The sequence below is a fragment of the Pseudophryne corroboree genome, chromosome 3, assembly GCF_028390025.1.
Source record: "Pseudophryne corroboree isolate aPseCor3 chromosome 3, aPseCor3.hap2, whole genome shotgun sequence".
NCBI classification, from domain to species: Eukaryota; Metazoa; Chordata; class Amphibia; order Anura; family Myobatrachidae; genus Pseudophryne; species Pseudophryne corroboree.
Window position 1 is genome coordinate 218877791 of NC_086446.1, and position 23497 is coordinate 218901287.

A 23497-nucleotide genomic window follows, 5' to 3' on the forward strand; every position below is an offset into this window, starting at 1 on the left:
TTCACAAACTACAGACTCATAAATCTTACAGAGGGTTCTCCCTTCCAGATTTAAAATTATATTCTCTAGCCACCCATTTCAGATATATTTCAGATTGGCTTCTTTCTAAGTCCACATACACCTCAAATTCTCTAGACACAGCTCTTTTCAATCCTTATTCTCCCAGTGCCCTTCTTCACTCCAAAAAATCAGACATTCCTTCGAATATTTTTCACTATATATTGTTCCATGACACGTATCTAGCTTGGATTACTATAAACAAAAAACTGACAAGAAATTCGTCTTCTTCTCCATACATTACTCTTTGGGGTAATCCCTCCTTTTCTCCCTCGCTATCTAATCCAATTTTCCACACATGGAAAGATAAAGGTCTCTCACTTACCTCACAGGTCTTTGATCCTGGAGGACAAATACTGTCTTTTTCTACTCTTCAATCACAATTTTCTTTACACACCTCTAACTTTTTCATGTATTTACAAACACGGCACTTTGTCTTTTCGTTGGATCCTAAAACTAGACATCAAAACTCAACTGATCCCATTAATTCCCTTCTGCGCTTATTAAATGCAGTCCCTTACTGTATAAAATTTCTCTACACTATTCTATTACCGGTCTCTAACACGAAACCATGGCATGCACTAGCGTCTATTTGGCAAAACGATATCCCCGACATTAATTCCCCTTTGACTCTCACTGAACATTGCTCTAAAACTTTAAAGTTTCTGAAATCCTCCTATCTTCAGGAAGTACACTGGAGAACTATACATAGAGCCTACATATCTCCAGCTCAGAGAAAACATATGACTCCAGACACTTCAGGATCCTGTCTTAAATGTCACTGCTCACACGCTAACTTTTTCCACTGTTTCTGGGACTGTGGGAAAATAAAACGTTTCTGGAATAAGGTAATTGTATACCTAAACTTTTTATTCTCCACGCATGTTCTCCCTGATCCTCTAGCCTGCGTATGTGCGAACTGTAAAAATTGGCACCCCAACAGGGAACTCTCTCCTCATATTCCGTTGCTGGTTACCATTGTGACACTTGCAAAGAAAGTAATTCTTATCCATTGGAATTCCTCCTCCTCTCCTTCCTTGCAAGAATTAAAGTTGAAGCTCTTACAGCTCCTTTACTTTGATAGGAATAACACTTTTCCCGACTTGGATAAACACGTTGACCGGTTTTATGCCAAATGGTCCCCATTCATTGTTTCCCTAGACTCGTCTACCCAAGATAGAATTATGAAAGTATTTGAAAATACGGACTGGCACCATCTCCGTGTCATCGCTAACTCCTAATCCCACACAACACTGGCTTTCTAGTTAATCATGATTAGATAATTGTAAAAAGATTAGACCTTTTTTTTTTTCTTCAATAATACAGATCAGTCTCCTCCCACCCCCTCCCCTTCCCCCCTCCACCCCCCCCTCTATTGTCTCCTTCGACTCTCTATGTTTTTCTTTTCTCTTTCTTTTCCTTTTATTCTTTTCTTTTATTCTCTTTTTTACTACTTCTCTATCCTATTTTCGTCATAGTTTCAAGTAGATAAATTCTACAGAATCCTCAACTTAATTTCCAAATTGCAATATATTAATCTAGGTTCTTGTTCATATTAACATGCTGCTTTTTGGATTATTTATTCATGTCATTTGTTTCTGTATTACTGGATTACTGCATTGTATGTATTTGACGATACATTTTTTCTGTGCATTCATTTGTACCTTTGAATAATAAAAAATTGTATTACAAAATGTAATCTTAAAAAAAAAAAATTATACATTTGCTTCAAAGATATGAAATATAGTAATATACGGTAATACAAGCAATAGAATCAGACAGAGAAAAGGAGGGGAATAGACAAGGTAAAAATAAGCCCCTTAAGCATTACCCCTTATCAGATACGCATCCCTTATGTCCATGGACACCATGAACTCTCGTTGGTCCAGTCCCGCAATAACTGACTGTATGGATTCCATCTTGAATCTGTAAACCGTCAGGAATTGATTTAACACCTTTAAATTGAGGATTGGCCCGATAGACCCATCCGGTTTTGGCACTACAAAAAGATTTCAATAAAATCCCGTTCCTCTTTGAGAAGTCGGGACTGGCATAATTACTTCCGTCTGAAGTAACTTTTAAATGGCTGTTTCTAATGCCCTTGCATTTTGATGGCACCGAGGAAGGCCTGTTGTAAAGAACTGACTGTGAGGCCAGTTCAGAAATTCTATATTGTATCCCTGGGTAATAATATTGGTGATCCAGACTTCTGGTGAGGTTTCGACCCAGGTGTCCTGAAACCTTTCCAACTGTGCGCCCACTATAGGAGACCCAAGGTGAGCTTGGAAACCGTCATGCCACGGTCTTGTCAGCAGGTTTAGGGTCCTGCTTTTGGGCTGTGGACTTGGAACGACCTCTACCTCTGTTTCCACGAGCTTGACTGCCAAAACCTCTTCCTCAGCTCAAAAGGATTGAGACAAATGAATTGAACAGCATACCAGAGTAATTTCTCCTGACTGATGGCGTAGTCCTAGGATACGTGGTAGGCAGAAAAGTAGATTTTCCTGCTATTGCCTGTGAAATCCACTTGTCTAATTCTGGACCAAATAAAGCCTCCCCTCCAAAGGGGATCGACTCCACTGCATTCTTTGAATCTGAATCCACTTGCAATTCCCTGAGCCACAGACTCCTTCTGGCTGATATAGCCGAAACTGAGATGCGTGACGCTATCCTGCTAGCATCCTTTGTAGCTTGGCAAATGTATGTGGCCGACTTCCGGATATGCTCCGCTAGTCTAACTATTTATTCCGGGCTGTTATCTTCCGCTACTGCCTTAACAGTCTGACCGGCCCATGCTACAATAGCCTTATTTAACCAAGCACTGATAATCGTAGGTCTTTGTGAGGCTCCTGCAGTCACAAAGATAGATTTTAGTGCTGTATCCAACTTACGATCTGATACATTCTTTAGTGTCATCACATTTGGTATAGGTAAGATTGTCTTCTTTGACAGTCTAGCTAGGGAGGTGTCCACAATCGGCAGGACCTCTCACTTAGACATGACACCCTTGAGCAGTGGATAATTAGCAGTGAACTTTTTGGGAATTTGGAAGAGTCTATCTGGCTGCATCCATGCCTCTCCCATCTGATCCTGGAGAGTCTGAGGAATCCGAAAAACTGCTGTTTGCGGTTTCTGAGACTCAAATAGATCAAAGACCTCAGGTTCCTTAACCTCCTCATCTTTGAAGTTAAGGACCTGTTTTACCATCTCAATAAGGGATTTTAACTCTTTGACCTCAGCATCTTCCTCCTCAGAACTGATATAAATGAAAGCCTCTACTGACTCTCCCTCCTCATCTATGAGACCCTCCTCCTCTTCCTGTAGGACAGGGAGGGGTCTCTTTACCGTTTTACGCACATTCTTTTCTACCTGTGCGGGCGGAGTTAGTCTAATTAGGAATTCCTCCATAGTTTTGGAAAAACACGCAGCCCAGTCTAAATGTTGCTTGCGGGATTCCACCATTTCCTTAGAAATATCTGCCAGGGCATGGTCCCATGACCCGGATGGACCACTGCTCCCAGGTTAAGCGTCCATTCCCAAACGTGTCGCACACCCCAGAGCTGCCCACATTAGTGCTCTTTTCCCACATTTTGAACATACATAACAAGTCTCTGTGGTCTTGGTTGGTGCTTTAGACATGTTAAAACAGACACACCAAACGGCAGTACTTTCACCCTATTTAGATTAGGACCATAGGGATATAGGGAGCAATGAAGAATTTGGTTAGTCACACAGCTGAAATTATTAAAAATACTTTTTTTTTTTTTTTAACCAGCCTGACGTTTACCACCCTCACACCACCAACTGTTAATACAGCTTGAGTTGACCGGGTTGAGAATCCTGATGCTCCTCCTCCGCAGGACCTGTCAACAGCGTCCTTTGGAAGACAAAATATATAGCCTTTAATCAATTAATTTCAGAGATCTCCGCAGTAGAGCCTATACTCAAGCCAGCACGAGTATTCATAACCTGTCAACTTGAAACTGCAGTCCTTATGTACTGCCCTGAGAGAAGCACTAACATACATTATATCCCCTTCTGTAACTGTACTCCCAAGCCTGTTAGCCCCCCTCAGAGAGAATTTTGCGCTCTAGCTGCGCACCTGTAAGAAAAAAAAAAAAAATTGGCGAAACTGAAATTTACTTTACAGCTCGCAGTCCCTTTGCATACCCTATCCGGATGCCACGCTGAAAGCTATGCCTCCTTTAATCCATTAACTTTAACTGTCCGCAACATCAGCAGCACCCCGTCCTGCGCACCCACCGGGAACCCTGTTATTTTAGCATCTACTGTAAAGTATCCAGCTGCCCCCGCTGCAGTCTGCGGGTCTGACCCGTGACTGCCGCTCTGAGCCTCACGACCTGGGTCCTTACGCTGTTACAGAGGATCTCCTTATCTGTGCTGCTACCTCCAGCACAATTTTTCAAACTGGAGGGATTGGGGGCATGAAGGGGAGAAGCCAGGTGTGCATAATTTTTTTTACTATATTGTGCTACCTCCAGTCTGCATCCCTCACACCCCAGCTGTCTAGATTCTCCAGTGTCCGCTAGCGGATGAAAGAGAAAATTATTAATCTAAGTAGAATGTGCTTATGTGACATCCTTGGGTTCAGTAATGTGGTGGTGGACAGGGATGCCATTCTGTTTAGCAGTCATAAACACTGGCTTTGCCTATCAAATAATCCATAAATAATTTAATTTGGTCCTGGACGACTAACCCGTGGCACCCATGCAAATGCCCCACAGCAACCATTACCTTAAGGCATTGTCAATTTTTCTGTCCATACGTCTTTATAGAGCAGAAAAAACAAACAAACCAAATAACGTATTATAAAAAAATTATACCTACAATGGGAACAACTGTTCTGTATTATACAGACGTGTCCTCATACATCATAGCTGTAGTTTCGCCAAGCAGCCCCTCTCTTTGAATCTGTATACGAAGTACTATGATGCAGTGGCCGACTCAGTCGCATACAAATATAAAGTGTCACATATCAAATTAATCAGCAGTCTCCTGGTGTGTCCGAGGATGCATTTTTGGCAATAAAAGTACTTTTGAGGGTATCTGAGTTGCAAGGGACCTGTCCCCTCGCTAGTGATAGGCATCTCCCGCTGCATAGAGTATTGAGGCTAGATGCATGCGGACACATCTGTATACATTAAGTCCATTTATAAACACAGCAACATATACTAGGAGTAGGCTAGAGATCAATGTTAGTTCTATTTTTTATACTTTTCGCAAACAGCAGCAATGCCTAGAGAGGATACAAAGCAAGATTGAACATCCAGTGCATAAGGTAATAAAGCTCTAGTATAAAAATAAGAACCTTTATTAAGATCAAGTTCTTCATCCTCCTCTTCCTTCTTTTCTGGTTCTTTTTCAGGCTCCTCTGAATTTGGGATCTGTTCAGTTGTGACCCACTGGATCTCTCCTCCCGTCTCCTGCCATTCACCACTCTTGTCTTGCGGCGCTGCAGGAACTTCTTTGATTAGCTCATCTGTCTGACTTTCAGCTAATAGGGCTGCTTGCTCCCGTTCCAGAAAAAGCTGAAGAAAAAGGATTTTTTTGTCTGTTTACAACGTATTGGTCCACATCATCATAGTTTTTGCCAAAATCACAAAAAAAATCCAATTAATGGTCTAAGAAACTTATACCAGATCTATTTGGTAAAACATTTAATTTGCAGTCAAAATGTAATAAAATTAAAACTAAATTGTAAATTCACCCAGAAACCACTTCCTGCTGCACTACACAATGTCTTGGGGCATATTTATCAAAAAAATATCTGAACAATATTACCTGTACACACCCATTTTCATGGTATACCCAAATGGGAGGCGGTCAAGATCCCGCCGGACGGAATCCCGACTGGCACAATCCCGACATATTCTCCCTCTGTGGGTGTCCACGACACCCATAGAGGGAGAATATAATAGTGTGCCGAGAGTAGCGAGGTACCATGCCCGCAGCGTGGCGAGCAAAACGAGCCCGTAAGGGGCTGCGTTCCGCTCGCCACCCCTGTCGGGATTCCGGCGTCGGTATTTCGATTGCCGGGATCCCGTCCAGCGGGATTTAGTACTGATCCCACCCAAATATATCAAAGATTCCCAAATGTAAATATGGAGGACCACAAAAAATATCAAAGATCTGCTGAAATCCCCTGTTTTCATTTGGGCTAAATTGCAAATTTACCAAGTTCTGGAATGTGAAGCATTTCAGAGCCTGACTGCAGTAGCTATCATTAGCTGTAGACCGTGATAACTATTGTAGCCTATGGGTTACGGATTGCAGATGCGTGGTCTTATGACTGTACAAGCTCAGTATTGTAGCCTGGATCCTGAGCCGGAAGTTATCATTGCAGGGACAGGCTCCTATACATGTCTTTGGATGTTAATTTTGTAAATTCGATAGATGCATAAATTCTTATTGCTACAATAAGAAATTATAAACACCAGGACCAAGTCCTGACAATGAATAAATATGACCAAATTCCTTTAGCTAATAAATTACTAAGATGGATTCATATTAAAAGATTAAATGGCGCGGTTCAATGAGATGGGTATTGGCAGCATGGGACTAAACCGTTCTACTGCTATCAGTACACCTCTCATCATATATCCCAATATAAAGTTGTATTCTACAGTAATGCACTAACCTGTCTTGTTGATTACATTGCTAGGTGAGCAATGCCTTTAACTGAGCTAATATTTTGCACAAAATTCAGTTCTTTCAAAATTTGGGCTCCAAAGATATTTTCACACAATCTGTAGAAAGCCATTATTCAGCACAATGGTTTGAATAAGAAAGGGTTATTATCTAGCCCCCAATTATATTAGGCAATTCATCTACCGTACCTGTCACAATCACTGAGCAGCTCAGGGTTTGAAAGGACTGATTCTGTTGCAAAATTTTAAGCTATGAAATTTCAAGTGCAGCCAATTCAATTTGCCAATATTGTATGGAAGGTACGGATATTACTTTTCTCACCTGAACCAATGCATGGACAGCATCAAGCTGGCTGGTTTCCCGCACACACTCTTCTCCTTCCCCGGTAAAGGAATCATACGATTGTATGGTCTCCATGTTCACTAGGCAGTGCCGGTTTCTAGCACTGTACTCAACCAAATTAATCAGTAGACCCAATCCCTAAAAACAAAAAAGGAAGAGACATTGAAAGCTGAAACGGCAAATCTTAAAATTTTCAATGTAAGTTAACTCTGTGCTAAAATAGGGATTTTTGTTTACTTACCGTAAAATCTCTTTCTCTGATTCCATCTGGGGGACGCTGCGCACTTACTAATGGGTTAGAGTGTGTGGAATGGGAGTTTGGCACAGAACCTATAAAAAACTAACTCCTCCCCCTCTAACCCCTCCCATCTCCAGCCTGACCAGCAGATTACCTCAGTTAACGTTTAGCAAAGCCGGAAAAGGCAGAACAGAACATATATACGGGAGGGATCGCAGCATCCCCCAGATGGAATCAGAGAAAGAGATTTTACGGTAAGTAAACAAAAATCCCTATTTCTCTTTCATCCATCTGGGGGACGCTGCGCACTTACTAATGGGATTTCCCAAAGCAAGCTAATTAGAGGAGGGAGACACAGACGACATAGCAGTCTGCAAAATTTGATGCCCAACAGAGGCAGTCTCCAAACCAAAAGTATGAAAAACTGAAGAACCTTGTGAAGGTATCTACGGACGACCAGGTCGCCGCTCTACACAGCTGTTCGACAAAAACACCGCCGCGAACAGCACAAGAGACTCCAACAGGTCGAGTCGAATGAGCCCCTAAGGAATCAGGAACAGACAACGCCTAAGAAACATAAGCCTGCTGAATAGCAGAATTAACCCAGACGTCACCGTGTTCTTAGAGGTCAGCCAGCCACGCTTGGGCGCAGCAAACAAACCCAACAAGGTAATATGTAAGGTTCGAACGACAACCAATAAGGCCAAGTACCGACCCGCCCCGGATGAGCCCGGGACGACACAGAAAGCACAATGTGTTGAAGAGGAAAAAAACAGCTACAACTTGTGGTTTGTAAGTAAAACCACCCTAACTACATAAACAAAAACACTGTAAGAGAAAAGAAACCGCAACTCAACAAGAGTCCAGAGGCCGGAAAGGAGAAACAGGAGCCATTCTGGAAAGTAAATTCTAGAGCAGAACCCTGTCTCCTTAGACAAGAAGACAATGTAGCTCTGACAACTGTGTTGCAGAAAAGATAAGAGGATGAAAGGACTAAGAACTCCAGCTGAGTGACCGTTAAATACACACCAACGATGACAAGTGTTCTGGCATTGTGATTGGTTAGAGACCCAGAAACGTAGTAGGGCTTGATGACGTTGTTCTCCACAATCACGCCGTCACAGTCAGAAGAGACAAAAGCCCGTTGATGACGCAAAGGTTGAGAGTGGAAAGCTGGCCGGAAAGGTACCCTGTAAGGAGCCCTGGTCACCCTGGCCTGAAGCATTGCAGAACATAGTCAACAGGCAAATCCGAAGCGGATTAGGAAAACCGAAAGAGCCACTGGTCAAATGCGTTGAAGTACGCACTAGATTTTGCCAGAGGTAGAATAAATATGCTAGATGAAAGTGAGAAGGAGCTGACACAGCATCCATGATTGCCACAAGAGGATCCCCGGAGCGATCACAGTACCAAGGAAGCCCTGAGGTCTATGTCGGCTAGTCATAGACACACCAAAGCCAGAAATCCCCGCTGATTTCACATACATTAAGGAAGAACAGCCTGACGATCCAGGAAGTCCGCTCCCCAGTTGCCCATTCTGCAACTGGAGATGACAGATATTGCCGGAATCCAAAATTCCGCCCTCTGCATAGGTTAGATACTGTTCCGATGGCTCTCCAGCTACAAGTGCCACAGAACAATTGATATAGGCCACAGTGGACAGACCTTATAGAAGACATTGAGCTGGAGTCAAGGCGTTGTAGATCGCCCGTAGATCGGAAGTGACATTTCCACTTCGGACATCAGTTTCATTGAAAATGCCAGAGTTGAAACCAAAGACCGTAATGTGTGAAACTTTTGACTGTAGGTATGACCCTCCATGTCGAGACAGAATGAAGTCCTATGAGTCAGATCTGTATTGGGTAACGAAAAGATCGACCAATGAAAATATCTTCGTATTTTAATTGAGAAGCTAAACTGCTGTTTATGTAAACTCAATCCTGCCTGAGATTAATAACATTGAATCTGAGATTGAAGAAACCCGGCAGGAGATCGGGGGAATGGAGCCACCTGTAAAAACTGTCCTGCAGAGGAAGTGTATGCCTGACCCCTGAGTCTATTCTGGTCAGTAAATCCTGCACTCCGCCAAAGTTCGAGATACCAGGTATCGAAAAGAATACCACCCATGAATAACATCATCTGCGAAGGAAGAAATCCAGAACCAAGGTCCGCCGTAGAACAAAGTGCATGAGTCAGAGCTCTTTTTTTTTTTTTTTTTTTTTTTTTTTTAACAACTGACCCAAAATGGCAGCGATGCCCAGATGATGGGAAAAGGATTGGACTGAATACTCCTGTGGCGGATAGCGAACAGACTGCAATGATTAGAGCCCGTCTCTTGGATGCAACATAAACAAGATGGGCACTAAAGAATTTTGCTTGGTACGTGTTCCCCAAGATTCAGAATATATGTTCGTGATACAAATTCAGTACAACCAATGGACCAGTGGACTCTGAGAAAGTTGGTATCTTCCCCACTGGGAACCAGCGTGTCCGACTCCGTGGCCCCTGCAGAGGGCACCTCGGAAGGCCGTGTTCTAGGCAGACAAATGCCTCCCAAAAGAATACACATTTTCCTGACATAGGTGAAAATACCCATTTCTCAGCTATTTACTCAGGATGAGAACCCACGACCTGTTATACCGCAGGCATACACCTTACTGATAGAGTTATTTGCTCCTGCCTGCAAAGTACGTTGTAATTTGGAAGCAGAATTTCACGATTCGCAACCATAATGAATAGAAGGGTGTCATAGCCAGGGAAAAGATGCAACATTGAGTAGACAGGGAATAGAGCCTGAGAGACCAAATCTATCAATGGATAATTTGAAAAGGATCAGCTGCCACAAGAATGGACAACTTGCATTATGCAACCTGCAAACGGTTTAAAAATTCATGCATAAGCCAGGAGAGCGCGTAGTAATATTCCTGTCAGAATGAATACCAATATAATAACGGTCTCACTGTTGTCAATCTGTGATGACTGTTAAGGTCACATACTGTACTTTAGTAAAGACAGTCGCCGTAGGCTCTCCCATGATGGATGCGCCCACTAATTATTAGTGGAACCTTCATTAGATCAGTGTCTTTATCAGCGAAAAGGATAAGGAAATACTGTCTCTATAATGAGACACCGAAACTGAACCGAAAACAGTATGTACTAGAGACAGACATTTCCCTGGAAATATAAACTTTTTGCATCAGGTGTGTAGTCAGACTTCCATCAACATTCTCTCAACGTGAAGGAAGAGGTGGAAATCAAGAAATTCAGTAGATTATTTCTTATTTCTATCCTGAAGGATCCTCACTGACAGGATTTATCTCACCATTTTCTTTAGAAGAAGCCTCAAAATGCCTCTGAAGTAAAGGAACTATATCGTCTGTCAAATACCAGGCTCGTTGCACAGTATGAACTGATTAAGGAGCTTTGTCCAGCCATTTGGCAATTCATGAGTACATAGAGTACAAGAAATAGAAAAAGTCTGTTTGAAAGGTGCACCGGTCCCGGAGGTACTGCAATACCGGGTCAATGCGTGGAGTGGACAGAGCAAGCTCTTCTTCCATCTCCCTGTTCTAAAAATCCATTTAATACATGGCCCCCAGATAGGGGGCGTATCAGATATTAAACTGATAAGAATAGATACTACACCTGATCTTAGCCAAAAGACCAAGAAGCGGCTAAGTAGTAAACAGAGTACCAGACCCATTACATTGACCTAGTGTAAGGAAAAGTAGACTCAAAAAAAATACCGGTATTTGTGGACCGGTCCTGGAACCCCAATCCCTGCAAGTACAGGGAATATATATACATATATAACTTCACACAGTTAGGGGCATACACTGAACTGGAGGGAAGCAGGTTCAGGGGAAATTTAAGGAAAAAATTTCTTCACAGAAGGGGTAGTGGATAAGTGGAATAGCCTCCCATGAGCGGTGGTAGAGGCTAAGACTGTAGAGCAATTTAAACCTGCTTGGTATATGCATATACTTCTATTTAAACAAGCTCATGGCCTCCGTGCTGTGAGGCAGCAATGCTAACCACTACCCCATCCGTATTATTCTGGATTGGGGTGTGTCTGGCCCACAGAGGCATAAACTGATCCCTGGAACCTCCCGGCTGTTCCGCAACTAGTGTCCCGGAGCATGGGGTACCTGTGTCCGTGCTACCTTAAGGAAGTCTGGAGCCACATTGGGAACATGCAATTAAATGTATATGGGAATCAAACCTGTGTACTCTATCTTGCCAACACACAGCATTAGCCCACCACGCTATTGGAGCTCCTGTGTAGTAAACTACTGAACTTGCCGTTCCTTTAGGAGATTTGCTGGTTTACGGACCATGGAATATACAAGGCCACAACCAAAGCACACAATAATGTTCCTCTTAACTCTGTGTGCTGTGGTCCAGTTCTACCGACTGAGCCTTAACGCTCCTTTTATAACATGATGTTTGTAAACAGGTAAAAAACAAAAAACTGTTGTCTATGTCAGAATAGCACAACACTAGTTAAGAAATGATCCCCGCCTGTGTAATAAACAGGGTGAGATAAAAATAACTTTATTACAGTGAGACTACCGAAATATAGGCAGACAAGACATAATATTGGGAGATGCAGATTTCTGATTTAACCCAATAACACTTGTATTTTCTGATCCCCGCCTGTATAATAACAGGGTGAGTCAGGTTTCTGTCAGATAATCTCCTCCTCTGTTGTGCAGCATTCCCTGTTCAGACAGCGTTGATACAGAGGGAGTGGGTAGTAAAATGGCGCCCGCTGGTTGAGTCCGTCCCCACAGACAGTGATGGGCGGAACAGTAAAGACCGGCAATGCGGGAAGAGCACGGCGGGAAGCCACTTTATGAGAACGGCCTGTAGCAGCCGTAAAACTCCTTCAGTTATACAGACGCGACAACCGCTCCCCTTCTGCCGTCCCGCCGCCGCCTGCCCTGAAGCGGAAATGGCAGGATCCGAAGTAGCAGTGAGCGGCATGTCAGCGGCGTGATCCTAGCCGCTCTCAGTACCCTGCTGCACGCCACTGCCTTCTAAATGGAAATAGTAATAATGGGACACTGTCCAACACTGCCAGGGCAAGTTGTATGTCCTACCTGATATAGTGCCTCCTCGGTGCTGTGTCCGGTAACAGAAAGCCCCAGAGACCTCTGGCATGGTGACTTTCTAGAGGCTGGGTGAGTGAGAAATAAGGCACACAGCCGCCTTCTATATAACTTAACCCCACTCACAATATGCTTGTCGCCTGTATACAGGGACTAAACATAAAATCAAAACAGATAGGAAACAAAAACCTACTAAAATCTAAGAGCAAAGGAAACTGTGCCTGTCCTCCAAGGCACAAAACTAAAACTGAGGTAATCTGCTGGTCAGGCTGGAGATGGGAGGGGTTAGAGAGGGGGGAGTTAGTTTTTTATAGGTTCTGTGCCAAACTCCCATCCCACACACTCTAACCCATTAGTAAGTGCGCAGCGTCCCCCAGATGGATGAAAGAGAAATATATCTATCTATCTCTCTCCATTGTGTGACTCCGGCGCTTTGGGCACCCCCCCCCCCCCCCCACGGGGTGTAGCTTGCTCTGGTAACCTCCCTAAGGGCCGCAGCCCTTATGTATACAGGACAGAGAAGAGGCGGCACTCAGACTGGTAAATCAAAGCAAACGTGCATTTTGTGCAGTGACTGCACGAAATACAGGTTTGCTTTGATTTACCAGTCTCCGAGTGCCGCCTCTCCTCTGTCGTGTGTGTGTGTTAAGGTTGACCCCTGGCAGCATTGTCATGTACCTTTCAATCAGGGTGGCTGGGTGATGCCCCCAACTCTGCGTCTCAGCCCCGCAAACGCCCGTCGCTATCACATTGTGGTCGCATTTCTTTGGGGATGCGCCCGCAATGTGCAAGTCCGCGTAGGCAACTGCGCTAGCAAAAGGGTCTTAATGACCCCCCCCACCCAGGTCAGAATCAGTATGCTTGCTTAAGCAAAACACTGCTGTCAATTGTCATTTTACTATAATGAGTATATAGATTAATTGCATCTGACAAAATAGATCCTAAGGCGTGGTGGGGATTTTAGACTGCACGCAACAATGACTGGTCTTTTGTAAATGAATGATAAATATCATATGGAAAGCACTGCACAATATGGTGGAGCTACCAAAATAGTATACAGACTCTTCTTTTGGCTATGTTACCATTTTGTTAGTTGATTTTATGTAAAGTAATACACATTGTAAAAGCATTTTTCCAAGAAGAACCTTAAAATCAATGTGTTGGACATATATACTACCTTCGATATAATAAATGTTATAAATTATAGGATTGTATGAAAAATATACGTTATGGTAAGAACTTACCGTTGATAACGGTATTTCTCCTAAGTCCACAGTATCTATAGGATAACATTGAGATATGAAGCGACAGCGGATTTGCACAAATCGATCAAAGCTTTTCAGCTCCCAGCATAAAACGGGCCAGTTCATATATTCCCGCCTCCTGGCTCAGGCCAATCAGTTGTATTCCAAAGCTCAAGGCAGGAGCATCATAGATAGCCTTAATCAGACGAGAACACACATACACACCCTACCGTACAAGAAGGAAGAGGTTAGTGAGTAAAAGGATCCTCAAATCAGGTGCGTCAGGGTGGGATCCCTGTAGATACTGTGGACTTAAGAGAAATACAGTTATCAACGGTAAGTTCTTACCATAATGTATGTTTCTCTGGCAGGGTCCACAGGTTACCCACATATTGGGATTTCCCAAAGCAATTTAGTGGTGGGGATGCTCCTGATTGGACAGGAGAATCCTTCGCCCGAATTCAGCGTCATAAGAGGCAAAGGTATCCATGGCATAAAGTCTAATGAATGTTAATGGGAGACCATGTGGCTGCCTTGCATATCTGTTCTGCTGAAGCACCACGCTGTGCTGCGGATGATGGACCTACCTTACGAGTAGAGTGAGCAGAGACATTAGCCGGAACAGGGAGATCAGCGTGAGAATATGCTTCTGAAATCATCATCCGAAGCCACCTTGCCAGTGTCTGCTTATCAGCAGACCATCCTCTCTTTTGAAATCCATACAGAATGAAGAGAGATCGTCTTTATGGCAGCACTGGTACGATCTACGTAGATCCTTAAGGCACAGACCACGTCCAGCAATGAAACTTCCGCAGAAAGGCCCGGTACCTGGAAAGCAGGGACTACAATTTCTTTGTTAAGGTGGAATTTAGACACCACTTTGGGAATATACCCAGATCTAGTTCTGAGAACTTTATCTGGATTAAAAATCCAGATATGGAGAACAATATGACAATGCCCCTAAATCTGACACTCTTCTAGCTGACGCCATGGCCAATAGAAAGAGAACTTTAGCTGTCAACCATTTAAGATCCACTTAATTAAGTGGTTCAAATGGAGCAACCTGAAGAACCTTTAGGACTAAATTTAAGTCCCAAGGCACTGTAGGAGGAACAAAAGGAGGTTGAAAGCGCAGCATTCCCTGGAAAAAAGTATGCACATCCTGTAAGTTGGGAATTTTGTTTTGGAACCATACAGTCAATGCTGACAGTTGCACTCTCAAGGAAGCCACCTTCAAACCTTTATCCATTCCTGCCTGAAGGAATGCTAAGACCCTGGAAACTCCAAAAGATTTAGGATCCATTTTCAGTTCACTGCACCAATGAATACAGGTTTGCCATATTCGGTGATAAATGCGAGCTGAGGAAGGTTTCCTTGCTCTGAGCATTGTTTGAATTACCTGTTGTGAGAATTCTCTTGACTTCAGGATAGAGGTTTCAAGAGACACGCCGTCATAGACAGTCGATCCAGATGTCTGTGATAACAAGGACCCTGCATCAGTAGATCTGGACGTTGAGGGAGCAGGAGTGGGGCATTCATTGACATTCTCTGCAGATCTGTGTACCAATGCCTTCTGGGCCAAGCCGGAGCTATTATCACAGCACCCTTTCCTTGCTTTATCTTTCTCACCACTCTGGGTAATAGGGTGATTGGAGGAAGCATATAAGCCAGATGAAAGTCCCATCTCACCAAACAGGGCATCCACAAAGATCGCTCTGGGATCCTTTGTTCTTGACCTGTATGCGAGAGCTTTGTTGTTCTGACGGGACGCCATGAGATCTATCTCTGGCAACCCCCACTTGTCTAATAGGGTCTGGAAGACCTCCGGGTGTAGAGCCCATTCGCTTGCCTGAATGGCGTGCTGAGAAAATCCGCTTCCCAGTTTAGGACTCCCGAAACGAACACTGTGGACAAGGCTGGATGATGAAGTTCTGCCCACTTTATGTGACTTACCTCCTTCATCGCTTTTCGGCTGCGAGTTCCCCCCTATGGTTGAGGTACGCTACTGCCGTCGCATTGTCTGAGCGGATCTGAACTGGTTTTCCCCGAAGAATGTTCTTTGCCTGAATCAGTGCCATGTATATGGCCCGAAGTTCCAATATATTTATTGGCAGGCAACCTTCTTCCTTGGTTCATTTCCCCTGGAAACACAACCTTCCTGACACTGCTCCAAAGCCCTGGAGACTGGCATCTGTTGCCAGAATTTCCCAATCTGATATACAAAAGGGTCTCCCCTTGTCCAGATAGGATGTCTGTAGCCACCAGGCTAATGACCTTCTTACTTCTATCGTAAGAACCATAGTCTGCGTTTTTTTCATCTGATGCAACCCATTCCATTTGGCAAGAATCAGATGCTGCAGAAGCCTCGAGTGGAAATCTGCATACTCCACCATGTTTAATGTTGACACCATCAATCCCATCACACGCATGGGTGAATGGATACCTTTTGACTGTGTAGTAAGTCCTGAATCCTTGACTGAACCTTGGATATCTCGTTCAGAGGTAAAATTACTCTCTGAAGACTTGAATCCAGTACAGCCCAGAAGTGAGTCATCCGCTGTGACATTACCAGAGACAATTTTGACCAATTTATGAGCCACCCGTGCCTTTGCAGACACGTTATTGTCTGTTGCAGAAGACATAGGAGCAATTCCTGCGATTGTGCCAGAATAAAAGATCTTCGAGGTATGGAAAAATTCTTATCACCCGGTGACGGATATATGCTGCCATTACCACCATAATCTTGGTAAATACTGTGGGGGCTGTGGCTAACCCGAAAGGTAGGGCCTGGAACTGAAAATGCTGTTGGAGGATAGCAAACCTGAGAAACCACAGATGGGACAGTGCTATAGGAACATGTAGGTAAGCATCCTGTATATCCAGGAATACCATATAATCCCCTGTCTCCATGGCCAAAAAGATGGAACGTAAAGTTTCCATATGAAACCAAGGTACCCAAATGTACTTGTTCAGCACTTTGAGATTGAGAATGGGCCGAAATTACCCATTCGGTTTCTGAACTAGAAACAGGTTGGAGTAAAAACCCTGTCCTCGTTGTGCAGGAAGAACTGGAATGACTACTCCTGACAGAAGCAATTTCTGAACTGCCTCTAGCAAAGCCCTGGCCTTAGTCTCTACCCGAGACGGGTTGGTACAAAAAAACCTTCGAGGAGGGTGCTTCTTGAAGACAAAAGCATAACCTATAGATACTGCTTTCTCTTGTAGACTGCTGCCAAATCTGTGCAAACTGATGAAGTCGGCCACCCACCCTGGGATACCCCAGGTGGAGGCCCGCACCATCAGGCTGATGGCTTATTATCTGTTTTACCAACTGGTCCTCTGGTAGCCCAATGCTATTTAGTCATACAGACTTGTTGTATTGGGACTGTCTGCCATGACTTTTTCCTTTAGCTTTTCCTTGAGACCGAAAGGACTGAAAAGACAGAACTTTAGGTTTGAAATTGTATGTGGAAGGAAACTTTACCTTCTTGGAGTCTGCTTCTGACTCCAAAATATCTGTCAATTATTTACCAAAAAGAATATCTCCAGAAAAAGGCAGAGATTCCAAAACCTTCTTTGATTCTGAATCAGCTTTCCACGTACGTAGCCAAACTGCTCTGCGAGCAGCTGTTGTTGAGGCTGATGCCCTGGGGGCAATAGTACCCATATCCAATGCGGCTTCTTCCAAAAACATTGCAGCCTGTTTTGTATGTGCTATATGGGATTTTTGCTCTGTAGATGCTATTGAAAAATCCCCCTCCAATGCATCAGCCCAGAGAGCCACTGCCTTTGCCATCCAAGCTGAAGCCATAGCTGGCCTTATGACTGCCCCAGACTGGGAAAAAATGTTTTTAAAAAAAACCATCCACTCTCCTATCCGTGACATCATTTAATGATGTTGAAGGCAAAGGAAATGTAGATTTTCGCACTAATCGAATCACGTGCGTATCTACTTTAGGAGCCACCTCCCTTTTTAAACAATCCCCAGCTGGAAGAGGATAATTGGAATTCCATTTCTTAGGAATTCTAAACTTATTGGTCGTAGCCCCTGCCTCCTTCATTATTTCCGCCAGCTGATCTGACCCTGGAAACTCAGTCTTAACTGTTTTGGTACATTTAAACACAGGTGCCTTGGTTTTTAACACAGGAGCTGCTGAAACCTCTAAGGAAAGAATGGCTTTCATTGCTTTAATTAACTAAGTTATATCCACTGTGCTGAGACCTTCCGAAGCAGAGTTTATTGAGCTTTCATCCTCCGATGAAACCTCATCTGAAACATGTGTAACCTGTGCGGATGAAGATTTACTTACCACTGGCTTATCAGCCTGTTTCTTTAGAGAAGTTGCTGCTAGAAGTGATAAACTGCAGGTGGGAAGCTGCATGTAAGGGTTAATCGTGTAACCTATCCCTGGGTACAGAAGTTGGAGGAATTAACTGTTCCGCTATACTATATCAACCTGCACCTGAATCTGCTTTGTATTTTTCAAGAGACCCTGGGAAAGCTAAAACAATTTGCAGACAAACCATCCTGAACCAGATCCTGAGAGGTTAACACAGCTTTGCAAGACAAACATGATATGTGTTGGTGTTGCTGTGAGTGTCTCTTCCTCACCTTTGCTACTCTTAGACATGATAAATAATCAACACTTCCACAGTGTACTACACAATTTGTGACTGTAATCACTTTAAGCTTTTTAAAGTGACCTACAATCTGACCCTACCCATGCACCAGCATTGAGGATTGGAATATCAAAAAAACCTGACAGAATATATAGTAAAGTCAGCAATCACACTAGCAGTCAGTCACATACATTAGTATAATAAGCAATATGAGCACATCAACTACAACTACATTTCAAGTATGTAGGAGAACATACTACTGAATCATGGTTAAACAGATACCGTATTCAGACGCATAGCGAAAGAAACAGTAATAGTATACAGACTCATATGCAATAGGCACTTATCTAAGTATTCGTACTCAAAAGGTAGATAGAGACTTAGTGCTGTACTACCCGTACTCAGTAGAGTGAGATACAGGGAGACTCACCTCGCTTCCAAGACCGATCAATACGTTAACGAACGCTGAGTGGATCCAGACGCTACTAGTGTACACTGCCGCTCCATGACCTATAGTGAACACAGACGCTCAGTGTACACAGAAACACCCATCACACAGCCACCTATGCTGCGACTGGGTCCCCTTCGTGTACAGCGTCCGAGACAGAAGCTGGACACAGTTCATAGCGCAAGACTTGGAGGAATCTGGTCATGAACTGGAGGGAGGGGCGACCAGGAGAGCGTCTGACTCCCCACTGCTGACATCAACCCTAGGGATCGCTGCCTCATACGCTTCCTGGAGCATCTGATCCCTAAGGCCTAGCGCTGGTGCACCCGAGGTGGCAGCAGCGTCAGTGTGTGTTTTGTAGTCTCCGCCCAAAACAGTGCGGCTGTGTCCGTATTTCCCTTCTAAGCGGAACCGATTCCTTATCTTCTCCTCGTGCTCCGGCCATGCCTGGTAACGTTTGCTGGACCTGCTAGTATATCAGACACAGACGCCCGTCGAAACAGCACTGTACTCGTAGGTAAGCGTTGTCGCAACCCGGTGGAGAGTTGCTGGAGAAACTCTTTCTAAGGTATGTATACAACACTTTTTAGAAAGATCACTGAAGAAAAAAATAGTAAGACTATAAAAATAAACTAAGAAAACTTAGGGCTGCTAAAATCCAGCAGCACTCTGACCATGGTCCGGCTCCTGCCGCACCAAACAAAAAAAACTGATTTGCCTGAGCCAGGAGGCGGGAATATAGGAACAGGCCCATTGTATGCTGGGAGGCCGAAAAGCTTTGACCGATTGGTGTAAATCCGCTGTCGCTTCATCATATCCCAATGTTATCCTGTGGATAACCTGTGGACCCTGCCGGAGAAATTATCAATTTTAAATAAAAATGGTTCAGTAAAAATGTCTAATTTAAAAGGCTAGTACATAAATAATTGCAATGTAGTGTAATTCTCTATCAAGTTGAATACATGAACTTCATTTCATATAAAAGGAACATTCGACCACACAATCTTTCCAAATCAGTATAGCAGACTACTGACATCACTACCTGCACTGTGAGACTTTATTCCTTCCACTACCTAACTACCCAAGTCCTCAGTCTTACATACTGTACACGTCAAGAACAGATCTATCCCGACCATGTGGAACACTGCACTCTGTTACACAATAATTAATGGAAGGTCACAGCGCCTATTCAAACTTGAGCATATGGTGGAAGACAACCAGAGGAGCAGAATGACTGTCAACCAATCAAAAATTCCACAACAGCTATCAGTGATTTAAACAATTAGATCAGGCATTCCCAACGAAGGTCCTCAAGGCACACTAATGCGCCCTACACACTGGGCGATAAAACTGAAAGATATAAAGATCTTGTTCATTAATGAACGAGATACCGTTCATATCTTTCAGTGTGGAGGCAGCAACGATGAACGATGCGCGGCCCGCGCTCGTTCATCGCTGCTGCCCCGTCACTTGTGCATGCAGGCCAATATGGACGATCTCGTCCATATTTGCCTGAACTGCTATGGAGCCGGGTGACGAGGGGAGTGAAGAAACTTCACTCTCCCTGCCGCCGGGTCGTCCGTCATCCGTGTTTGCAGTCGGGTAGCACGGCGGTGGATCGCAAGTGTGTAGGGCCCTTAACGGTGCAGGTTTTCGTGATATCCAGGCTTCAGCACTGGTGACTTAATTAGTAGTTCAGTTATTTTGATTTAACCATCTGTGCTGCAGCCTGGATATCACTAAAACCTGCACTGTTGGTGTGCCTTGAGGACCGTGGTTTGGAATGCCTGAATTAGATGTTATTTCTCTAGCATCCATAAAAGGGATATTGGGAGAAACTAGTACGATGGGGTATAGACGGGGTCCAAAGGAGCCAGTGCACTTTAAATTTCTTCAACTGGGTGTGCCGACTCCTCCCCTCTATGCCCCCTCCCACAGGCAGTTTAGAAAAAAGTGCCCTCAGGAGAGGATGCACATCTCTGCAGCTCCAGAGAGTTTTCTTCAATTTCATTTTGAACTTTTCTTTATTTCAGTATGCTGTGTGGGCAACAGCATAACTGCGCCGTGGGAGTTGGGAAGGGGAGGACGGTCACCGGCCTTAGGAGGTGCAGGACCACTTCCCTGCTGCAGGACTGAGGGGTTGTTGTTCAGCGGGGCACTGCACCTTGGCTGTCACAGCCGCAGCACGCCGTACAGCCCTAGCGCTGCCTGAAGTTGACATCGGTGGAGAGTACAAATCGGGGGACCCCACTAATGGCTGACCACGGGCGTGGCAGACGGGACCCTCCTGGGGGGGTCCCGCTAAGATCCCCCATGTAGAACTGGCACAAAAGGCTTGACTAGCACTTGTTGTGATGTTTTAAGCTATGAAGGAGACTTTGCCAGTATAAACTTTCATTATAGCTCCGGCGCCATTAGAGGGGGCGGAGCTATCTCAGAGCGGGACTTGAGGCGTTTTGGCGCCTTCCTCTGCTAACAGCAGCCATCTACAGCATACACAGCGCTTCCTGTCTCACAAGACACGCTGGAAAACCGGTATAGGGTGTAACAAAAGGGGAGAGCCACTTGTGTACACTATCCTGATGCCCTGTAGGACTTAAAATTGTTAGTGTTTACTGTATTATAGGGAGCGGACAGCCTCACTGGGGCTGTGCAGCTCAGGGTGTGCTGGTGTCCTCTCTACTCTGCGTCTCCTCTCATACACAGTAGGGCAGGCTCGCATTATAAACCGTGTGTGTGTCTGTATGTTATTGTGCTTACTGTGAAACATGGGTAAACACAAGCTGTGCAGTGTATGTCACAACAGATTCTCTCCATTATCTAATGATACGGTTTCCTGTGAACAAAGCAGTCAATCTTCACAAATCAGTGAAGGGGTTGGGGGATAAGGTCCAGAGACCCACTGGTTAGGGTCTATTAAGACTAGGTCGTCAGATATGTATTCCCAGCTCACTGCTAATGTGCAGAAGACTCGGCTACTGCAACAAGCTGTTGCAGATTTAGCTGCTAGGGCAGATGCACAGTCCCCCCTCTCTCATGCAGGTCCACAGAAGCGTGGTTTACCTGCTCTTTGGTCAGACTCAGATGATGATATTCAGGATCATGGTGATGACCTGGATCCCATTAGTGGGGATCCCGATTCTACTCAGGGTATTGAAACCCTCATTTTGGATATAAGGGATGTGTTAAAGCTCCCTCTAGAGGACACTGCATCACAGCAGTTGTTTTTCTTTGTACAAAACAAACCCAATGTCACTTTCCCTGATTCTCCAGAGTTAGATGACAAGGCCTGGAAAAAGCCAGACAAAAAAATTCCAAGTGTCCAACAAACTGTTTGCGCACGTTCCCATTCACTCCACAAGGTAGAAAATTTTGCGAGGAACCCCTTGGGGTGGATGTCTCAGTCTCTCGCCTGTCTAAAAAGGCGGTGCTGCCTGCCCTGGGCTCCTTTACTATGAAGGATCCTGGGGATCGGAAGATAGAACTACCTTAAAATCTATATACACTTCAGCCAGCCTTTCACAAAGACCGGTCATTGCGGGTTGCTGGATGACCCATGCAAATTTAGGGGGGCCTCTCAGGAGATATGCCCTTAGTTACTATGGTAACCCTCCTGAAGCACATTCAGGACACTACCCTCTGTGATTCCCTCAAGGAGATGGGGAACATTAACGCTCGGACATCTGCCATGGCAGGGCCTTGTGGTTGCGTCAGTGGATTGCGGACGCAGAATCCAAATGTAATGGGGAAGCCCTCACCTTTTCTGGGGTTGAACTGGATGCATGGATTTCCAAAGTTACTGCTGGGAAATCCACGTTTCTCCCCTCTGGGGACCCGCTGGCGAGACGCTCATATCCCAGACAGTCTGTCCAGTCCTTTCGGCCTCGCACTTTTTGATCGAAGGCCAGAGGTGCCTCCAATGCGGCTAGAGGCACAAGAGGTAAGTCCAGAAAACCTGCAAGTACCAGTCCTGCTTCCACTAAGGCCTCAGTATGAGGGTACCTGCCCATCCCGAGGGGACCTCGAGATGGGAGCCCGACTGCGTCACTTCAGCCACGTCTGGGAGACCTCCTGCCAGGATGCCTGGGTCAGGGAGCTCGTTTCTCAAGGCTACAAGCTGGAGTTCGACAGTACTCTCCTCTAACGATTTTTCAAATCAAGCTTACCAGCTTTGGAGGATATGCAAGTTACACTGCAACAGGTTATCCGAAAGTTGGTCCAGTCCCACGCCATTGTTCCAGTACCACTACCGCGGCAAACCTGTTTGTGGTACTGAAGCCGTACGGTTCAGTCAGACCCATTCTGAAATCCTTGAATCCTTAATTGAAGATTTTCAAGTTCAAAATAGAATCCCTGCAAGCAGTGATTGCGGGGCCTGGAAGAACAGGAATTTATGGTCTCCTTGGACGTCTATCTTCATATTCCGATTTGGCCTCCTCATCAGGCGTACCTGCGGTTTACCCTTCTGGACGATCACTTCCAATTCCAGGCACTGCCCTTCAGCCTGTCAACAGCCCCGAGGGTTTTCACGAAGGTGATGGCGGAGATGATGCTCCAACTCCGGGTCCAGGGGATCAATGTGGTCCCTTATCTGGACGATATTCTGATAAAGGCAAAATCCAGGGAGCTTTTGTTGCTCCATATCGACCGCACCCATCTGTCTACTGTCCGATCATGAGTGGATCCTCAACTTAAGAGAAGTCCCAACTGGAGCCAACTCAGAGGCTCCTGTTCCTGGGGATGTAGCTGAATACTGTGGCCCAGAAGG

At 44.7% G+C, this 23497-nt stretch overlaps 1 protein-coding gene and 1 non-coding gene across 6 annotated transcripts in view; both read right to left on the minus strand.

Moving 5' to 3' along the window:
* WAPL (WAPL cohesin release factor) overlaps positions 1-23497 on the minus strand; it is a 250583-nt gene that overhangs the window by 57833 nt on the left and 169253 nt on the right. For all 5 annotated transcript variants that reach the window (XM_063958820.1, XM_063958819.1, XM_063958817.1 and 2 more), the window contains 2 exons: positions 7048-7206; positions 5387-5606 (listed from right to left, as the gene is read on the minus strand). In XM_063958820.1, the coding sequence (XP_063814890.1) occupies positions 5387-5606; positions 7048-7206 (379 nt within the window). The remainder of the gene's footprint in view (positions 1-5386; positions 5607-7047; positions 7207-23497) is intronic.
* On the minus strand, positions 10791-10981 carry LOC134899667 (U2 spliceosomal RNA). Its single transcript, XR_010173317.1, has one exon. It is a non-coding gene; the product is annotated as a U2 spliceosomal RNA (small nuclear RNA).